The sequence below is a fragment of the Aulonocara sp. 'chitande type north' Nkhata Bay genome, linkage group LG1 (assembly GCF_057382095.1).
Source record: "Aulonocara sp. 'chitande type north' Nkhata Bay isolate Kocher_YH1m ecotype deep benthic linkage group LG1, A_spYH_male_GT1.1, whole genome shotgun sequence".
NCBI lineage: Eukaryota > Metazoa > Chordata > Actinopteri > Cichliformes > Cichlidae > Aulonocara > Aulonocara sp. 'chitande type north' Nkhata Bay.
This window is the reverse complement of record NC_141344.1, coordinates 6,033,835-6,048,931: the sequence shown is the minus strand read 5'-3', so window position 1 is coordinate 6,048,931 and position 15,097 is coordinate 6,033,835. Positions and strand designations below refer to the sequence as shown.

Genomic DNA, 15,097 nt, shown 5'->3' with positions numbered 1-15,097 from the left:
CTTCCCCAGATTCCTCCTATGTTTCCATAATAAAAGATCAAATACTATATTTGCATTTCTTAGACCTGTGTAGGAGTTGGCAGGTGGTATATTAACCTGCATGCTGATTAACAGTGGATTTGAGGGTTCCATTCACACTTTTCACTCTTTTTTCTTGACCCTGACATTATCATGTACAAGGACTTTCAGCATGATGCCATAGCGGTCACCCACCTGCTCTATGTCAGTGAAGTAGATCTGCATAAGGTTAAGTCTTGAACACACCAGGGAGCTGTCTGTCCTGCTTCCTCACTCCCTCCTTTCTGATTCCATTCTCGTTGCCAGTTGCAGTTGGGCCAGTTGCCAGATTCTGCCGCCTGTCTCTCGACCCCAGCTCTCCCTCTGTGCTCACTCACTTGCTCTGTCTCTGTATTGTTGGGTCAGATGACACATACAATTATAGCCGGTTTCATTAAAGAAGTTCAATGATTAGTCTCGACACAGAAGCACTGTGGAGAAGTCTGTCAGAGGCAGTGGGGGCTTATCAAGCAAAGTGATGGTGGTCCTGGCAAAAATCAGGTAGAGGGAAGAGAAAAAGGAAAGGAACTCTTAACCAAAAGATGCCACGGATAATAACATCAGCAAACACCATGTTTGATGGATGTCTCATTCTTTGCGTGTCTCATTCGACAGGACATTTGCAAGTCATTGTGGTGTCATCGCACAGGGCATCGGTGTGAGACCAAGTTCATGCCTGCTGCAGAAGGTACCACTTGTGGCCCTGACATGGTGAGGAATGGTCTCCTTATTTATATGAAAGATCACAGCAGTCAGAATGTTATTAGCATCCTAATAATTAGCATTTTATTGAGTCAAACGAAATCCTTTCATCTTAGAAAAAAAATCCTAAAAGAGCTTTAAAAAGATGCAAGGATTTACTTTAAGCTCAAACTGATGACAGCTCAAACTGCATTTTTTTATTTTATTTGAATACTTCTTTGATCATAGATAATTAAATAAATCAGACAAAGTAACCATCGATGCTCCTCGTACATGCATGGGTGCACATTTTGGACACTATTCTCCCAAATGGATTGAGTTGATTTGTACACACAGAAACATGATATTTAGAAAGAGTGAAAGGCGGTGATGTGTGTGAGTGCAGGGTTTGGCTTGGATCAACCCAGGTCTGCTGCACAATAGATGTGCATGTGTATGTGTGCATTTTGGCTGTAGATAGAGAGTCTCTATGTCCAGGTGTGGTGCTGGGCATTTCTCCAGACCAGGAAACAGAGGCGAGATGCCAGGGCCAACACTCAAGTACTGATAAGAATGCTATTTCTGTTGTCGTCTTCTCTTTCATTTCCTTCCTACTCTTTTCTTCAGTGGTGTCGGAGGGGTCAGTGTGTTAAGTATGGAGAGCATGGTCCTAGAGCAGTGCACGGCCAGTGGTCAGCCTGGTCTCAGTGGTCTGACTGCTCCAGAACTTGCGGTGGAGGTGTCATGTACAGAGAGCGCTCCTGCACCAGCCCAAGGTATACATACACTTGCACACACTTGCAAAACCTAATCTAATTCATCACCTCTATTTTAATGCTTTCGATAAGATTAACTAGGCAAACAGTCGACAAAATGATTCATGTTGTCACGCAGCTGCTTCCACAGTGCAAATCTGAGGTGCAGTTTGGGCCAGAAAGTAATTCTTGAAGGCCTTGTATTCTACGTTTTTTTTTGAACACCTGAAAGTGCTGGCTGCCAGGTAGCTGTCAGCACAGTTATGTACGCACATTCTGTTCGTGCACACACACACACATGTGCTGATAACTGCTCTCATCAGTCAGGCTGACAGTCCAGACGGACAGACTATCTCTCCACATGCTCCAGACAAGGAACACCTCCTGATGGCATGCTCTTTTCTCTGAAAGCTGCCAAGTCAGCAAACGTCCCCCATTGCTGCTCACTCAGACAAATATAATTCTACATAATTCTGTAGACCCAGATCCCACAGTGCATATCTCTTTGTTAGCAAAGCACTCTGTTCATGTCATTACAAGCTTGACAATTTTCCAGTGTTAATGTTGTATTTCACCACAAACACGCAATCTCTCATTAATTATCCCTCGAACACGTAAAGATTTACTAGATCTTTTAAACCTTTATTTCGCTTCCATAAAATACAGATTTACTGCCGTTGTTCTATTACTATGCTACAATCAAGCAATGTGGCAAGTGATTGACTCAGCCTGCAGACGGTTAAACACCTGCCCCCACGCTGGTTCTGTAGCATGGTTACAATGGGATACTTGCGAAGGTGATTAATTTTGTGATTATTCATTTAATCTTCTTTTCATCCTTTACAGTGTCATGTGTTTACTCCATAAATCAGAAGTGATCCCATGGTGACCATTCTTTAGCAAGTTTATCTTATGTTTAAAGAGGTTTTGCTGTTTGCTTCACACACCTCAGAGAATGGTTGACTCAATTAAAATAATAATAATAATCATCTTCATCTATTGGAGCCACAGCCAATTAGCCGACAGATTCTTAGATAACGCCTTCAGTATTTTATTTCTATTTTTTTCAAGCCATTGACTGAATCTCAAGTTTTCCTAATACTACATAAAAAGAGGAAGAACTGACAACAAAAAGAAGCAGCTTTGCAACATAGAACTGATAAGCATGCATGAGTTTCTGAGTGTTTAAGTGCAGGGAAATGTTTTTGTCATGACAGGGACACAGTTGCCCTTTTAAATACAGCTGCCTTCATATGTCTTGTAGCCATGCGAAGTGTATATGTGTGACTTGAATGTCTAAATGACTTCATAATGTCGGCTTTTTTTTCTCTTGTAGCTATTCACACGATTGCCACGGTTGTCAGCCGAATGCATAAGAGCCTGGACTGAGTCACTGTCAGCCCAATTAACAGGCTGACCTGAAAAATCCAATAAAGTTTAATTTAGTCATAGACATTGACTTAATTCATGTTACAACAGCACAACACACACACACATATATATATATATATATATATATATATATATATATATATATATATATATATATATATATATATATATATATATATATATTAGGGGTGCAACGATATTCGTATCGATATTGAACCGTTCGATACAGTGCTTTCGGTTCGGTACGCATATGTATCGAACAATACAATTTTTTTTCAAAAATTTTTTTTTTCAATTTTATTTTATTTATTTATTTTTTTGTGTCCCGTTTGGATCTATAGCCATCAGAATTGTTGTCTTGAGGCCAAGAAAGATGCCAAGAGGATTTATTTTAAGTGGATCATCATATTGGTCCATTTGATTGACCTTTATTATAATTATGAATTTATTTTATTTTCAGTTGCAAACGGGACAGACATGACTGTGGGATAGGACAGGGGGAAAGAATGAAAGAAAGAGGGGGAGAGAAAGAAAGAAAACCAAAGGGGAGAAAAAAAAAGAACAATACAAAATTTGTAATTTATTTTATCAACTTTCCTTCTGACGATGCTGTCTGTGTTGAGCGCTCAGTGAATCTGCATTTGACTACTCCGCCTAGGCTCGAGAGTGCAGCCTAGGCGGAGTAGTCGAACGCAGATTCACTGAGCACTCAACACAGACAGGATGGTCAGAAGGAAGAGCGCAGGGCAAGCTAGCGAGACAGAAGTGGACCTCCCCCACCCTCATTCAGATCTGGCGTTTGGAATTATTTTGGTTTTCATGTGACGTATGACCCTGAAGGTAAGCGAGTCATGGACTAAAGTAAAACAGTATGTTGGATGTGCCATGCAATGCTCAATTACATGGGTGGGAGCTAGTGTGTTAGCGCAGTTAGCTCGTTAACGTGTTGGCTGTCTAGCCCCTCTGTATAGGGTAGCTCGTTAACGGAGATTTGCCGTGTTGTGGCGTTAAGGTTATTTCAACGAGATTAACCTGAAAGCACTAGTGGGAACACAACGAATATGACTGCACATTTACACCGACATCATCCTAGTGCAAAGACAAAAACAAGCATGCATGCTACAAACTTTAGCCGAGTCATTTAGACAGCTGTTAGCACAGGATTCTCCTTATGGAGACCTGATATGTTTAATATGCTGCTGAGAATATAGCCCAGAAGAAACGGATAGTATAGCTTTTATTTTGGAAAGAGACATTTCTCTGTAATAAACTCTCTTTTCCAAAGATGAGTGATTCCTCAATCAGATACAGGGCTCGCAATATCGTTAGCCCGACGTCCCGGGGCTATCTCTCCCCTGCCTGTCGGGCTATTGTAGGAAGGAAAAATATATGTCAATGCTTTTGCATTCTTTCAGAAATGTAGCTGGGTAATTATGTCATTGGGTGAGCCACTGTCAATATGTGACATATTGAAATCGTGTTTGAATTTGCGCTTGTTTTTTTGCTTTCACTTTGCAATCGCCGGAACTGTGTATAGAGAGCGACAGCACTGATCTGTGAGTGATGATAATTTGTGCACCAATTCCTCTGACATCGTCTTATTAATTGTTAGCTTACTATGCAAACATGACAAGTGAAATCTCCCGCAGCTTAAACATGTGAGAGGTTGATCGCGCAGAGAATCGCTGAGCTTATGTGAGTGCGGCAGGATATATATTTCACTACGATGACCTGGATGATTGAGAACCTTCACAGACAGATATATATTTTAGTTCTGCTGAGCCAAATAAGACAGGTCAGGGTGAAGAAGTGACAGCCAAAGAAAAGCTTACCACAAAACGGAGAAGTTATGACAAATCAGACTATAAGGCAAAAAGAAAGTGCAGCTTTATGGTTTCATGGACAAAAGAATTTCTGTGGCTGCAATATGACGAGCTAAAAAACAACACGCACAAGGGTTAGGGTTAAATTTAAAAACTGTACTTTTGTGTTAAAATATATATTTATAATTTTAATAAATGACAAATTAAAAAGGCATGAACATTTTTTTGTATCGAAAAAATATCGAACCGTGACACCAAAGTATCGAACCGAACCGAACCGTGAATTTTGTGTATCGTTGCACCCCTAATATATATATATATATATATATATATATATATATATATATATATATATATATATATACACATATATACACACTTGCAATCCTCTGCTCCAAAGGCAGAGGATTGCAAGTTCGATTCCTGCCTGGGGCGTCTGTATCCAGTAAGGGTCCTAAGGGCTAGACCCCCAGGCTAGACCCCCCATGCTAAGCGAGCCTACCGCGGATATGAGCGAGACAGATAAATATGGAGGCATGCCGGCTCAGACGTCGCCCGGATCAACAAGGTCCGCGTCAGGTGTTGAGGAACCAGGGCACACTGACGAGAAGTGGGCTACTGGAACAAGAAGGCATCGGTGGGCAAGACACGAAAACAGGGCGTTGTTGGTTGGAATGGTCTGCTCGATGATGTTAATGCTCTTCAAAAAAAAGCAATTCGAATCATCCACAATGCAGGTTATAGGGAACATACAAACTCACTATTTTTGCAGTCTGAAATATTGAAAATTGACGATATAGTGAAATTCCAAACAGCACAAATTCACATCAAAACCAAAATAATTCCAAACGCCAGATCTGAATGAGAGTGGGGGAGGTCCATGTTAAAAGGAGAGCTTAACTTCTGTCTCGCTAGCTTGCCCTGCGCTCTTCCTTCTGACTATGCTGTCTGTGTTGAGCGCTCAGTGGATCTGCGCTGGACAGTGCAGCCTAGACGGAGTAGTCGAACACAGATTCACTGAGCGCTCCACACAGACAGCATCGTCAGAAGGAAAATTGATAAAATAAATTACAAATGTTGTATTGTTCGATACATATGTGTACCGAACCGAAAGCACTGTATCGAACGGTTCAATATCGATACGAATATCGTTGCACCCCTAATATATATATATATATATATATATATATATATATATATATATATATATACACACACACACACACACACAGGGGTGCACATAAGTGGTCTGCAGGTGCGCATTCGCTGTCAAAATAAAAGACGCGAAGAAGTTCGCATTCATATAAAAGGCACTGTTTTTGTCTGCCAGAGTGGGATTTTCACTGCATATTCTGCACCACATCTCTGTGCATTCATCATTTGTTTGAAGCCAGCTCACCTCCTGCAACCACTTTTCCGAGAATACGTGCTTCTTTTGCGGTTCGGACTCCTTCTGACATTTCTTTGGAGGTGGAGGAACACCAGAATACTTGCTTAAAGGAGCTTGCTTCTTCGACATCTTTAAGAGTTCTAAACAAATGTCTGTCCTCCTCCAGAAAATCTTATGTACGCGTTTGCGTTCATAAGATTTTCTGGACGCACCTGCGCACCACTTATGTGCACCTCTGTATAAGACTTGGACTATGTCACACATAGTATCACTACTTGTATTTCTTACCATAAGTCTAAGTATTTCTAACTTTTCTAACTAACTGCCCTTCCGTTGCAATATAAAACCCTTTCAAGTTACACATTTTCACCCTCTAACCAGTGCTATTACCCTTGTGTATTAGGATTCACACAACTTCAACTTCTATTTCACTTGAAAAAACAAAAACAAACCAAGTTAATATCACTGTAGCATGTGAACCTGTAATTGGAGTTAATTTGACTTACAGCAGCAACAAAAGTACTTGTTTAGGGTAAGGAAGAACTCATATTTAATGTTAAAATACAACCTTTCAACCCTTTACTTACATTACAAAGCTTAATGTTACCAGTGTGATAAGGTAGAAGAGGCCTCTATAATCAGGGTAAGGTAATATGCACCTTGTGCAGTCCTAGTGAGTAGAAAGAGGCACTTACAATTCGAATTTATAGAACTGATTACAGTTAACAATTGTGATTTAATAAGCTGATAACATTTGAAATAGGTGGTTTGGTGTCTGAAATCACACAAAGCCAGATAAATGCATTGTATTGTCTCATTCTTTTTCTCTGTACACATTAAACAGCATTAAGTTATCATGTTTTTCCAAACTTGGAAATAGAAATAATATGCAATTAGACTTTTCTAGTTGTCTGCAAGGAGAAATGGTACCTGTTTTGGTATTGTGATGCTGATGTATAATAAATAAGAATCAATGAAATGGACTGAACTTTCTGTACGGTGCTGCATGTCTCATTGTGCAGTATGATCTCCAGAGTAAACCGCAAACAGTGATTTCCACTACATTGTCACAATCAGTTTCTAGTTTAAGTTGCATTTTTGATTTTTGCAGTTCTATCAAAACGATCTGACTACATTTTTTTGCCTTCATTTTAAATGTCACAAATTTTAAGCTGAGTGTTCAAATGATTCCTTAAAAATGTATTTATTTATTTTTTTCCATTGACCCATTTCATTATATCAACTCTATTATGGAGTCCATTAAGATATTCACAGAGTTACACAGTGTCTTATTTACTCATCCGGCTTCATCACTGCTTACTTAACAGCAGGCAGTCACCAATGTGTCTGTTCTGTCCATCACAGCCGACTCGTCTCCTAATCCCTGCGAGGGATCAAAGAGACAGGCTGCTTCTCATATGATACACATTATACACCATGACTGGCAGACCGAAAAGGGTCAGGTTATCTGCCAAGTTCATTTATCATTCTTGTAGAACTAAGCAAAGCATTGTAGGAGAAGCTGCTGAAAATAATGGATTGATGCTACCAACCGTTGAGTTATGGGGTCAGACAAACAGAGAGGGGATGGAAAGATGTTGAAGGCTAAACATTAAATCCATTAATGAAATGTAATGATATCATTATCAGAATAAACACAATTAGTTGTCAGAACTCCTTAAATGTAAATAGGCTGTGGTTGTCTGTATAAAGCACTGTTTCACATGCATCGCCATCCTCAGCTGAAAGAATTCAGCCATTCAGACAGACCCAAGCCTGATCCCAACAGCAGTGTGTACCCCTGAGTCACATTTTACTCCATGACTCATGATATTCAGAGTGTGTTTGTCCCCAGTAATCTCTGTGATTATTTTGGCCCCTCTGCTCTTAATCTGGGCAGAACGAGAAGGATTAGCCTGAATTGGAGTGCCTGTGTCTGTTATCATCTTTACCCCTAAACTGAACCGTCTGGATAGTCTGGGGGTGTGCTACTAAAAACTTGTGAAAATATCCCTGACACTTGTAACCTTTGCCTTGCTACAGAATCCTCAGTCAGCAGGAACAGATCCTAAAATAATTTGATTCTGCACAAACTCATTCATTTTATAAGGTAAGCACGTATGTTTTGCTCAGGCTTGTACAAGGCTTCCGATCAGCCGACTAAAGCCTTCCCTTCTAGGAGTAGCTCCAAAATGGAAAATGAATCTTCTCCCCTTGCCTCCCTCTTTTCCTCACTCCATCTCTGTCCTTGCTCTTTCATTCCCTGTAGACCACCTGCCAGATCAAAGATCCTAATCCTTAGCAAAAAGCCTGGGAGATTAGGTTCATGATCTTGACCTGGTTTTATAAGGAGCATTTTTTTGGCACACCCCATTTCAACAGGGTACACGATTAGGGAATGATGGTACTTAGACCATTGTTTGGTTGGAATCTCCCAGTGGACTTGTAAAGGGGTCACAGCAGCAGAATGTGGATCTATTTTTTATGTGAACTGCAGAAAGGGAAGTCCTGTGAGGGACAGGGAGGGAGCAGTTGACTCAGAAAGATGACAAGACTAGACATAGTGACCTCTGAACTACAGGGGTTTCGGCTTCTGTCTTTGGGCAGATTTAGTAGGCTACTGGGACATTTAAACACCCTTCAGGGTCATAAGGACCCTGCATTGGGGCTTGTTGTATCTGGTTTCTGTCTTGTTGTTAGAAGTAAATTTACAGTTGCAATGATACTGGATCATCCAGATAGGAGAGGAAAGAATGATAAAGAGAAAAGGAAGAGAGACAAAGAGTGCTGTGAAACTTAGGGGCCACTTGTACAAAGTCTATGAAGTGCATTCAACTCCCTTCTCGAGTAAACAGCCCATCTTATGTGATTCTCAGATCATGAGACCTTGACTGATGGAGTATACACCGTAAACCCCCGCTGGCCTGCCGTAAGCACATTACCATATGGGCTGCATTTGTCTGCTGCTAAGTCTTAATAAGATCAGGAGTGCAAAACCTGTGCCAAATCCCCCTCTCACCAAGGGATGCATGCTTGGCACACAGCAAATTCACACATATACACAGGCACACCTTGAATGGAGTTCCATCAGTCTTGGCAGCTAAGTCATTCTGTGATTGAGTCCAGGGCAGAACAGATATCTGCTTGTCTTGTTTGCTGACATCCATTATACACAGACATTTTCATTTGCTGCAGAAAACTCGAAAGAAATATACATCTAGTTTTTCCTGTGGTGTTTACTGTTTCTATTAGGCACTGTTTGTGTTCCATTGCCAAAGTGTTTCATTATATTGTCACACTTAGTGAACTGTTTTTATTAGACGTGTTTGATCAGCATGGTTCTCCAGTCTCTGTATGTATGTGTGTGTCTGCGTGCGCACTTCTGTAAACAGCTAAACTCAATTTTCTCTGTTGGTGGTTGTGTTGGAATGCCTGGCATGGGTTTAGAGAGCCTGGGAAGTCTGACATGGCATCTTGATGTTCACTTAATGTCAAGAGTCTGGTTGTGTTTTCTAATAAGTGGTGACTGGTTTGATCATTTTGGTGACACATTAAAGCGCCACTTCCTTTTTATCAGCTGTTGATTTTATTCATGTGGTATATAAATTGTTGATTCAGCATAGCTTGTAAGCATGTGACTTATGATGTGATGAAGTAGCGTTAAAAATCCCACTTTATTCAGTTAAATGATTCAGTACTTGGATAAATAACTTCCAAAGCTTAAAGGACGAGTTTTATGGGCTAGTATGAATTTTTGACCGTTTGCTGAGAGAGATCACTGACAAAATCTGCATGTTTTTGATGATATAAACTTGAAGCTGCAGGCAGCAGCCAGTTGGTGAAATTTACCATTTAGAATGGGTAAATATCTAGCTTGATGTTTTTCAAAGATAAATAAATGTTACACTTTTTAAAATATTTTAAATACACACATTAAAATAGACAGATATGTGTATTGTGTGATATATGTTGAGGTATATGCTGAGCAACAAAAACTTTTGCCTAATGTGCTGCTGGTCCTTCACGTCCTGCCAAACAGCTTGGATACATTTGAGTCGAGGACTCTGCAGGATTTCCGAAGGTCCATCCAGCCAACTATTTTATTAACTATGGTCACGGGGACTTGAGCTTATTGCAGCTGACAGTGGATGAGAGGCAGGTTTCACTGTGAGAAACCCACTGGTCTATTCCAGGGCTAAAGCAGAGAGACAGGCAACTATTCACACCTACGGCCAATTTAAAACCACATAGGGCTGTTAACAGTATCTTTATATTGTGCTATCTATTATACCAGTATACCATGTAAGGCACCCTAAATTATTCAGCTAGACCCTAATAAGACATTAATAAGAGATCCTTGAAATACTATCAGTTGCAAGTCGAAGTCACAATGTACCAGACCTGTTCCAGGACAACACCCTTTCCCTGGTTCATGGTTTGTGCCAAATACTTCCAGGAATATTCTGATGGACATCTGACGATAAGAATTTGGCCTTTGTTAAAGTAGCTAAGGTCTTTACACCTGACCATTTATCTCCCATCCAACTCCTCGACTACAAGAAATGACCATTCATTTATTGTATAGTCTTTTACTTTTAAATGTACAGACTTTTTTATGTACTCCATTTGCATGTTAATCATTATTGCTTCTGCAAGATGGCTTTTACAGCTTTCTCACAGGTGTACAGGGATTTCATTGAAAAAGTTATATGAATAGAACGAGAACTAGAAGTGTTGAAAAGAAAAAATTTGGGTGGATCTTTTCCACTGACCAGCTGTCTCTCCCGTGAACTGCTCTGGCACGTTAGTGCTGTTGATATATTGCCAAAGGTCCTGTAGCACTTAAACAAATCTACCTTCCCTGTAATTCCTCTCCCTTTTCTCTGTCTTATCTCGTCTTCTACCCAGGCCACAGAACAATGGCAAGTTTTGCTCAGGCCCCAGCCGTCTCAACCAGCTGTGTAATATTCGTCCATGCCCTCCCAATGCTGTGGATTTCCGTGCCCAACAGTGCGCTGAGTACAACAGCAAGCCCTTCAGGGGCTGGTATTATAAGTGGAAACCCTACACCAAAGTGGATGGTAGGTGGTCAGTTACTTACAATCCCCACAAGTAAATGACACAAAATACAAAATACACAGTAGATCTTGTGGATTATGAGTAAATACAGTGATTTACTGTATTCTTGGCACATTATATTCATTGGCTAAAGGCCACAGAGCTTTTAAATATACAGAGAATTGCAGATTGTTCAGGGCAGGTTTGCTTGTCTTAATTCTCTAGATCTTTTATATTCTGCACCCGCTCTGCTTCCCCAAAACTCTTTTAAAAAGAGTTTCTGTAATGCCAACCTCTATTTACTGCTGCAATGATTAGGGCCAATAAGCTGAAGGAAACTATCACTGTGTGTAATGTGCATGGAAGACATGTAGCCACCTGCACCCTCTGACACACCGAGAATAGATTTAAAAAGGAAGCCTGCGGGCCAGCTTTGTTACACAGAGCAAGGGAAAGAGAGTGCAGTGAAGGAGAGCCGTGTGTTTGGCTGTCGTCCCAGGCCTGTTTAAGCTGGAGATGAATGGGGGGTGATCTAGAGAGGAACAGATTCTGAACTGCCTTCTGGGACCTTGGGCCAAGTCACCTTCATCGTCATTTATTTTAATCAAAGACGGCTGTAGAGACTTGTCTGTGATAACTGATCTGAACTACAAAATAAACCTGTAGCTCCATATGAATACCCCTGGGTGCATTCGTAGTTGCTGTCTTTTGTGTTTCAGTCTTAGTGCATACCTGCAGAGTCAGTAGCCTCTGCAGCTGTAAACTGACCAGACAATAAAACTTGAAGAACAGTTTGTGCATTTTACAGGTGATGCCATCATTCTTAATGATACCTCTCTTCCTCTCCTCTGTGCAGATGAAGACATCTGCAAGCTGTACTGCATTGCAGAAGACTATGACTTCTTCTTTGCTATGTCCAGCAAAGTTAAAGATGGCACTTCCTGCTCTGACCACAAAGAAGATGTCTGCATTGATGGAGTGTGTGAGGTATATCAGCTCTGTGGATTCACTGTACTCCAAAAGTGAATGTTTTCTGTTGTCTAGTGGTTGTATGAGAGGCACAGTTAGTGTCAGAATCAAAAGACAGTGCAGTTGTCTGTAGATAATCAGTATGTGCAGTTGCATCAAATGCATTGAGTAAATGGAAAAAGGGTAAAAAAATCTTTTGGAGTAATTTCTTTGGCTTACTTAGCACTGGGAAGACACTTTTGCACTATTTTAATGTATTCTCTGTTTTCCTTTATTTATGAGCTCTTTATGAAAGCGTTTTAAAATTGTTGTCACCTCAGAGTAACGCTGCTTCTCTAGTCAAGGTGATATTCATCTTGTAGTCTTTCTTCTTGAGTTATCACCCTTTGATGCATAGATTTGTTGATAGTTGGAGAGTTTATTTTATTGACACATGCACTTCAAGAAACAAGCTTATCATGCTCATTTTGCTCCATTCACACTGATGGCAAACATGCATTTGTGTGTGTGTTTAGGCTGTAGGTTGTGACCAAGTTCTTAGCTCTAAGGCCTCTCTGGATGCCTGTGGAGTTTGTAAGGGAGACAACTCCACTTGCAAGTTCTTCAAAGGCCGGTACACTCTGCAACACCGGGCTAACGGTAAGATTGTGTTTGTCCTTGTTAATAGTGTGTCTGAACATGTTAGGTGGCGTACACTGAGTATTTTTACAATACAAAAGAAGACTTAACCAAAGAAACAAGGATAAAAAATTAAATCCACAGACAGACACATGCACATAATTCCACTGGATAATGGACTGACTCACCTCAGAAGAGGTTAAGTCATGGTAAAATCTGGATGATGTTAGCAGGATGAAACATGACAGGATTATAGAACAGCAATAATAGCTAATAATGATTTAGTGTTGGCTGTTGTTCTTTCTCTTTTTGAAACCAGAGTACTACTCCATGGTGACAGTTCCAGCTGGGGCTAGAAGTATTCACATTCAGGAAATGGAAGTCTCCACTAGCTACCTGGCTGTCCGCTCCCTGAAAAAGAAGTACTACTTGACTGGGGAGTGGACTGTGGACTGGCCAGGGAAGTTCCACTTTGGTGGAACCGTATTCGACTACCAGCGCTCTTTCAACAAGCCGGAGAGCCTGTATGCTGCTGGACCGACTAATGAGACGCTGGTGTTTGAAGTAAGCCGCTGCTGCTGGGTGACATCCGTCTATGGCAATTGACAGTGACAGGGGTCTTTGGCGGATCTGCTGCACCTCCTTTTTAATGCTTGGACATGATGAGGGTTAGATGAAAGAAGTTTGGTGCTATGGAGAAAAAGACTGGTTGAAGCTTCCTGCAAATCTTCTGTGAATAATTAATTGTTTTGGGTGTCTGATTATGCCAGAAATGGGTGGGTGCTTTGTAAAGAATGGACACATTTTTATCTAAGTCACAGTGAAAACGATTAAAGGGCACACATTGAACACATCTACTGTGCTCGCTAGCAGCCTACAGGGACTATTTTAGTACTAACTGATCTCTGTAATCCACTTGTATCATACACAAGAATTCAGACAGGGCACCCTATTGCCAAACTCCAGTCCAAACAAAGCCACATGTTCATATCTATTGACATATATTCACAGCTGTTAATGCAGACCCTGTGCTTTGTTGTAGCGTTGCAATTTAAGTCAAATTGAGCAAGTAAAATCCCAACATGAACGGCCCTTTAGTGGGTAGGAAGAAAAGCATAAAATCAGATGGTTACTTGGAGTGAGATATTCTGCACAGTAAAGCAGAAGATTTATTATGTGGTGGTCCATATTTCTGCTTCATGTTTGTATTCAGTGGTGTGTTAGAAACCAGAGCTTCAAGGGGAGTACGAGTCTTTACCTGTCCTAAAGTAGCAAAATGTGATGCTGGACAGAGGTATCCTCCTGAAAGTAAAACTAATATTCAACAAGTGGCCAAGTCATTCTGAGGTTTTAAGTGAATGCTGGTGGGAGGTGTAGGATGTTTTCTCACATAACTTTGTCCGCAAAAGCATTTATTTTGTTTTGACCTTTGAACTCCAGCCGTGAAAACAGAAGTGAAAACCAGGTGAAAGCCAGACAGTTTTTTTTTTGCCATGGGGGTGGGGGTGATATTCATGTAAAATCTAGTCTCCCCTCAATGCCCTGGGCTACTGCAATACTGTGGTTAAAACAGGAATGATTGGGCTGTAAATCCAACAGGAATACCAGAGTGATATTTTCAAAGTACTTGGATTGGATGGTTACTTGTTTGGCCATCAGGAAACATCCGTGTTTATATAGCTTTTTTAGAAAGAGGCTTTGGTCTGTGGGCAGTTTAGTGGAGTCTGTGTTGTAGTTGGCATTTGAAAAGCACATTGTTGTCCTTTTGCAAGATGAACCCTTGCAGAAGTGCAGAGACATGCACACATAACGTGCATCTTAGTTTCAGTCGTGGTTGGCGACATAGCTTAAAGAATAGCAGTGCTGGATTATTTGACTGATCGGCACTTTGTGTAAGGGAGAAACATTTCAGCGGCTGTTGGGAGGTTTGTCATCAAACTTGGTACAGATAATGCTCAGAAAATACATTCCACAAACTTTAAATCAATTCCCTATTCTTTTTTTTTTTAATCAACAGGATAACAATATTTTCATATAAATTACTCACCATTTTCTAAATAGATAAGCAAATAATTTTGTACAAACATTTGTGGTTCCTAGTACTTAGACTTCACCAAGTCTAAGTACAAAAATAGGAGAAAACCCCACCTCAGCTCCACTTTATGTTTAGAGCATCCCCTGAGTGATGCCAGAGAATGGAAAACATTTTAGGTTTGTGTGCTGGGGAGGTATTTTTCCATGACCTGAGTGGCTGATAGATAAATGTTTAAAATACTGACCACTGCAAACTCTTGAAAAATCCATGTGCTTATATTTGACAATATAAGCACAAGAGCTACTGATCACAGAGACCC

General features: G+C 40.6%; 1 protein-coding gene across 3 annotated transcripts in view; it reads left to right on the top strand.

The window, feature by feature from the left end:
- The window catches only part of adamts18 (ADAM metallopeptidase with thrombospondin type 1 motif, 18), a 55,583-nt gene that overhangs the window by 21,659 nt on the left and 18,827 nt on the right, over nucleotides 1-15,097 (top strand). For all 3 annotated transcript variants that reach the window (XM_086305207.1, XM_086305150.1, XM_086305254.1), the window contains 6 exons: nucleotides 673-768; nucleotides 1,366-1,514; nucleotides 11,007-11,179; nucleotides 12,013-12,143; nucleotides 12,641-12,764; nucleotides 13,063-13,307. In XM_086305207.1, coding sequence (XP_086161333.1) covers nucleotides 673-768; nucleotides 1,366-1,514; nucleotides 11,007-11,179; nucleotides 12,013-12,143; nucleotides 12,641-12,764; nucleotides 13,063-13,307 — 918 coding nt within the window. The remainder of the gene's footprint in view (nucleotides 1-672; nucleotides 769-1,365; nucleotides 1,515-11,006; nucleotides 11,180-12,012; nucleotides 12,144-12,640; nucleotides 12,765-13,062; nucleotides 13,308-15,097) is intronic.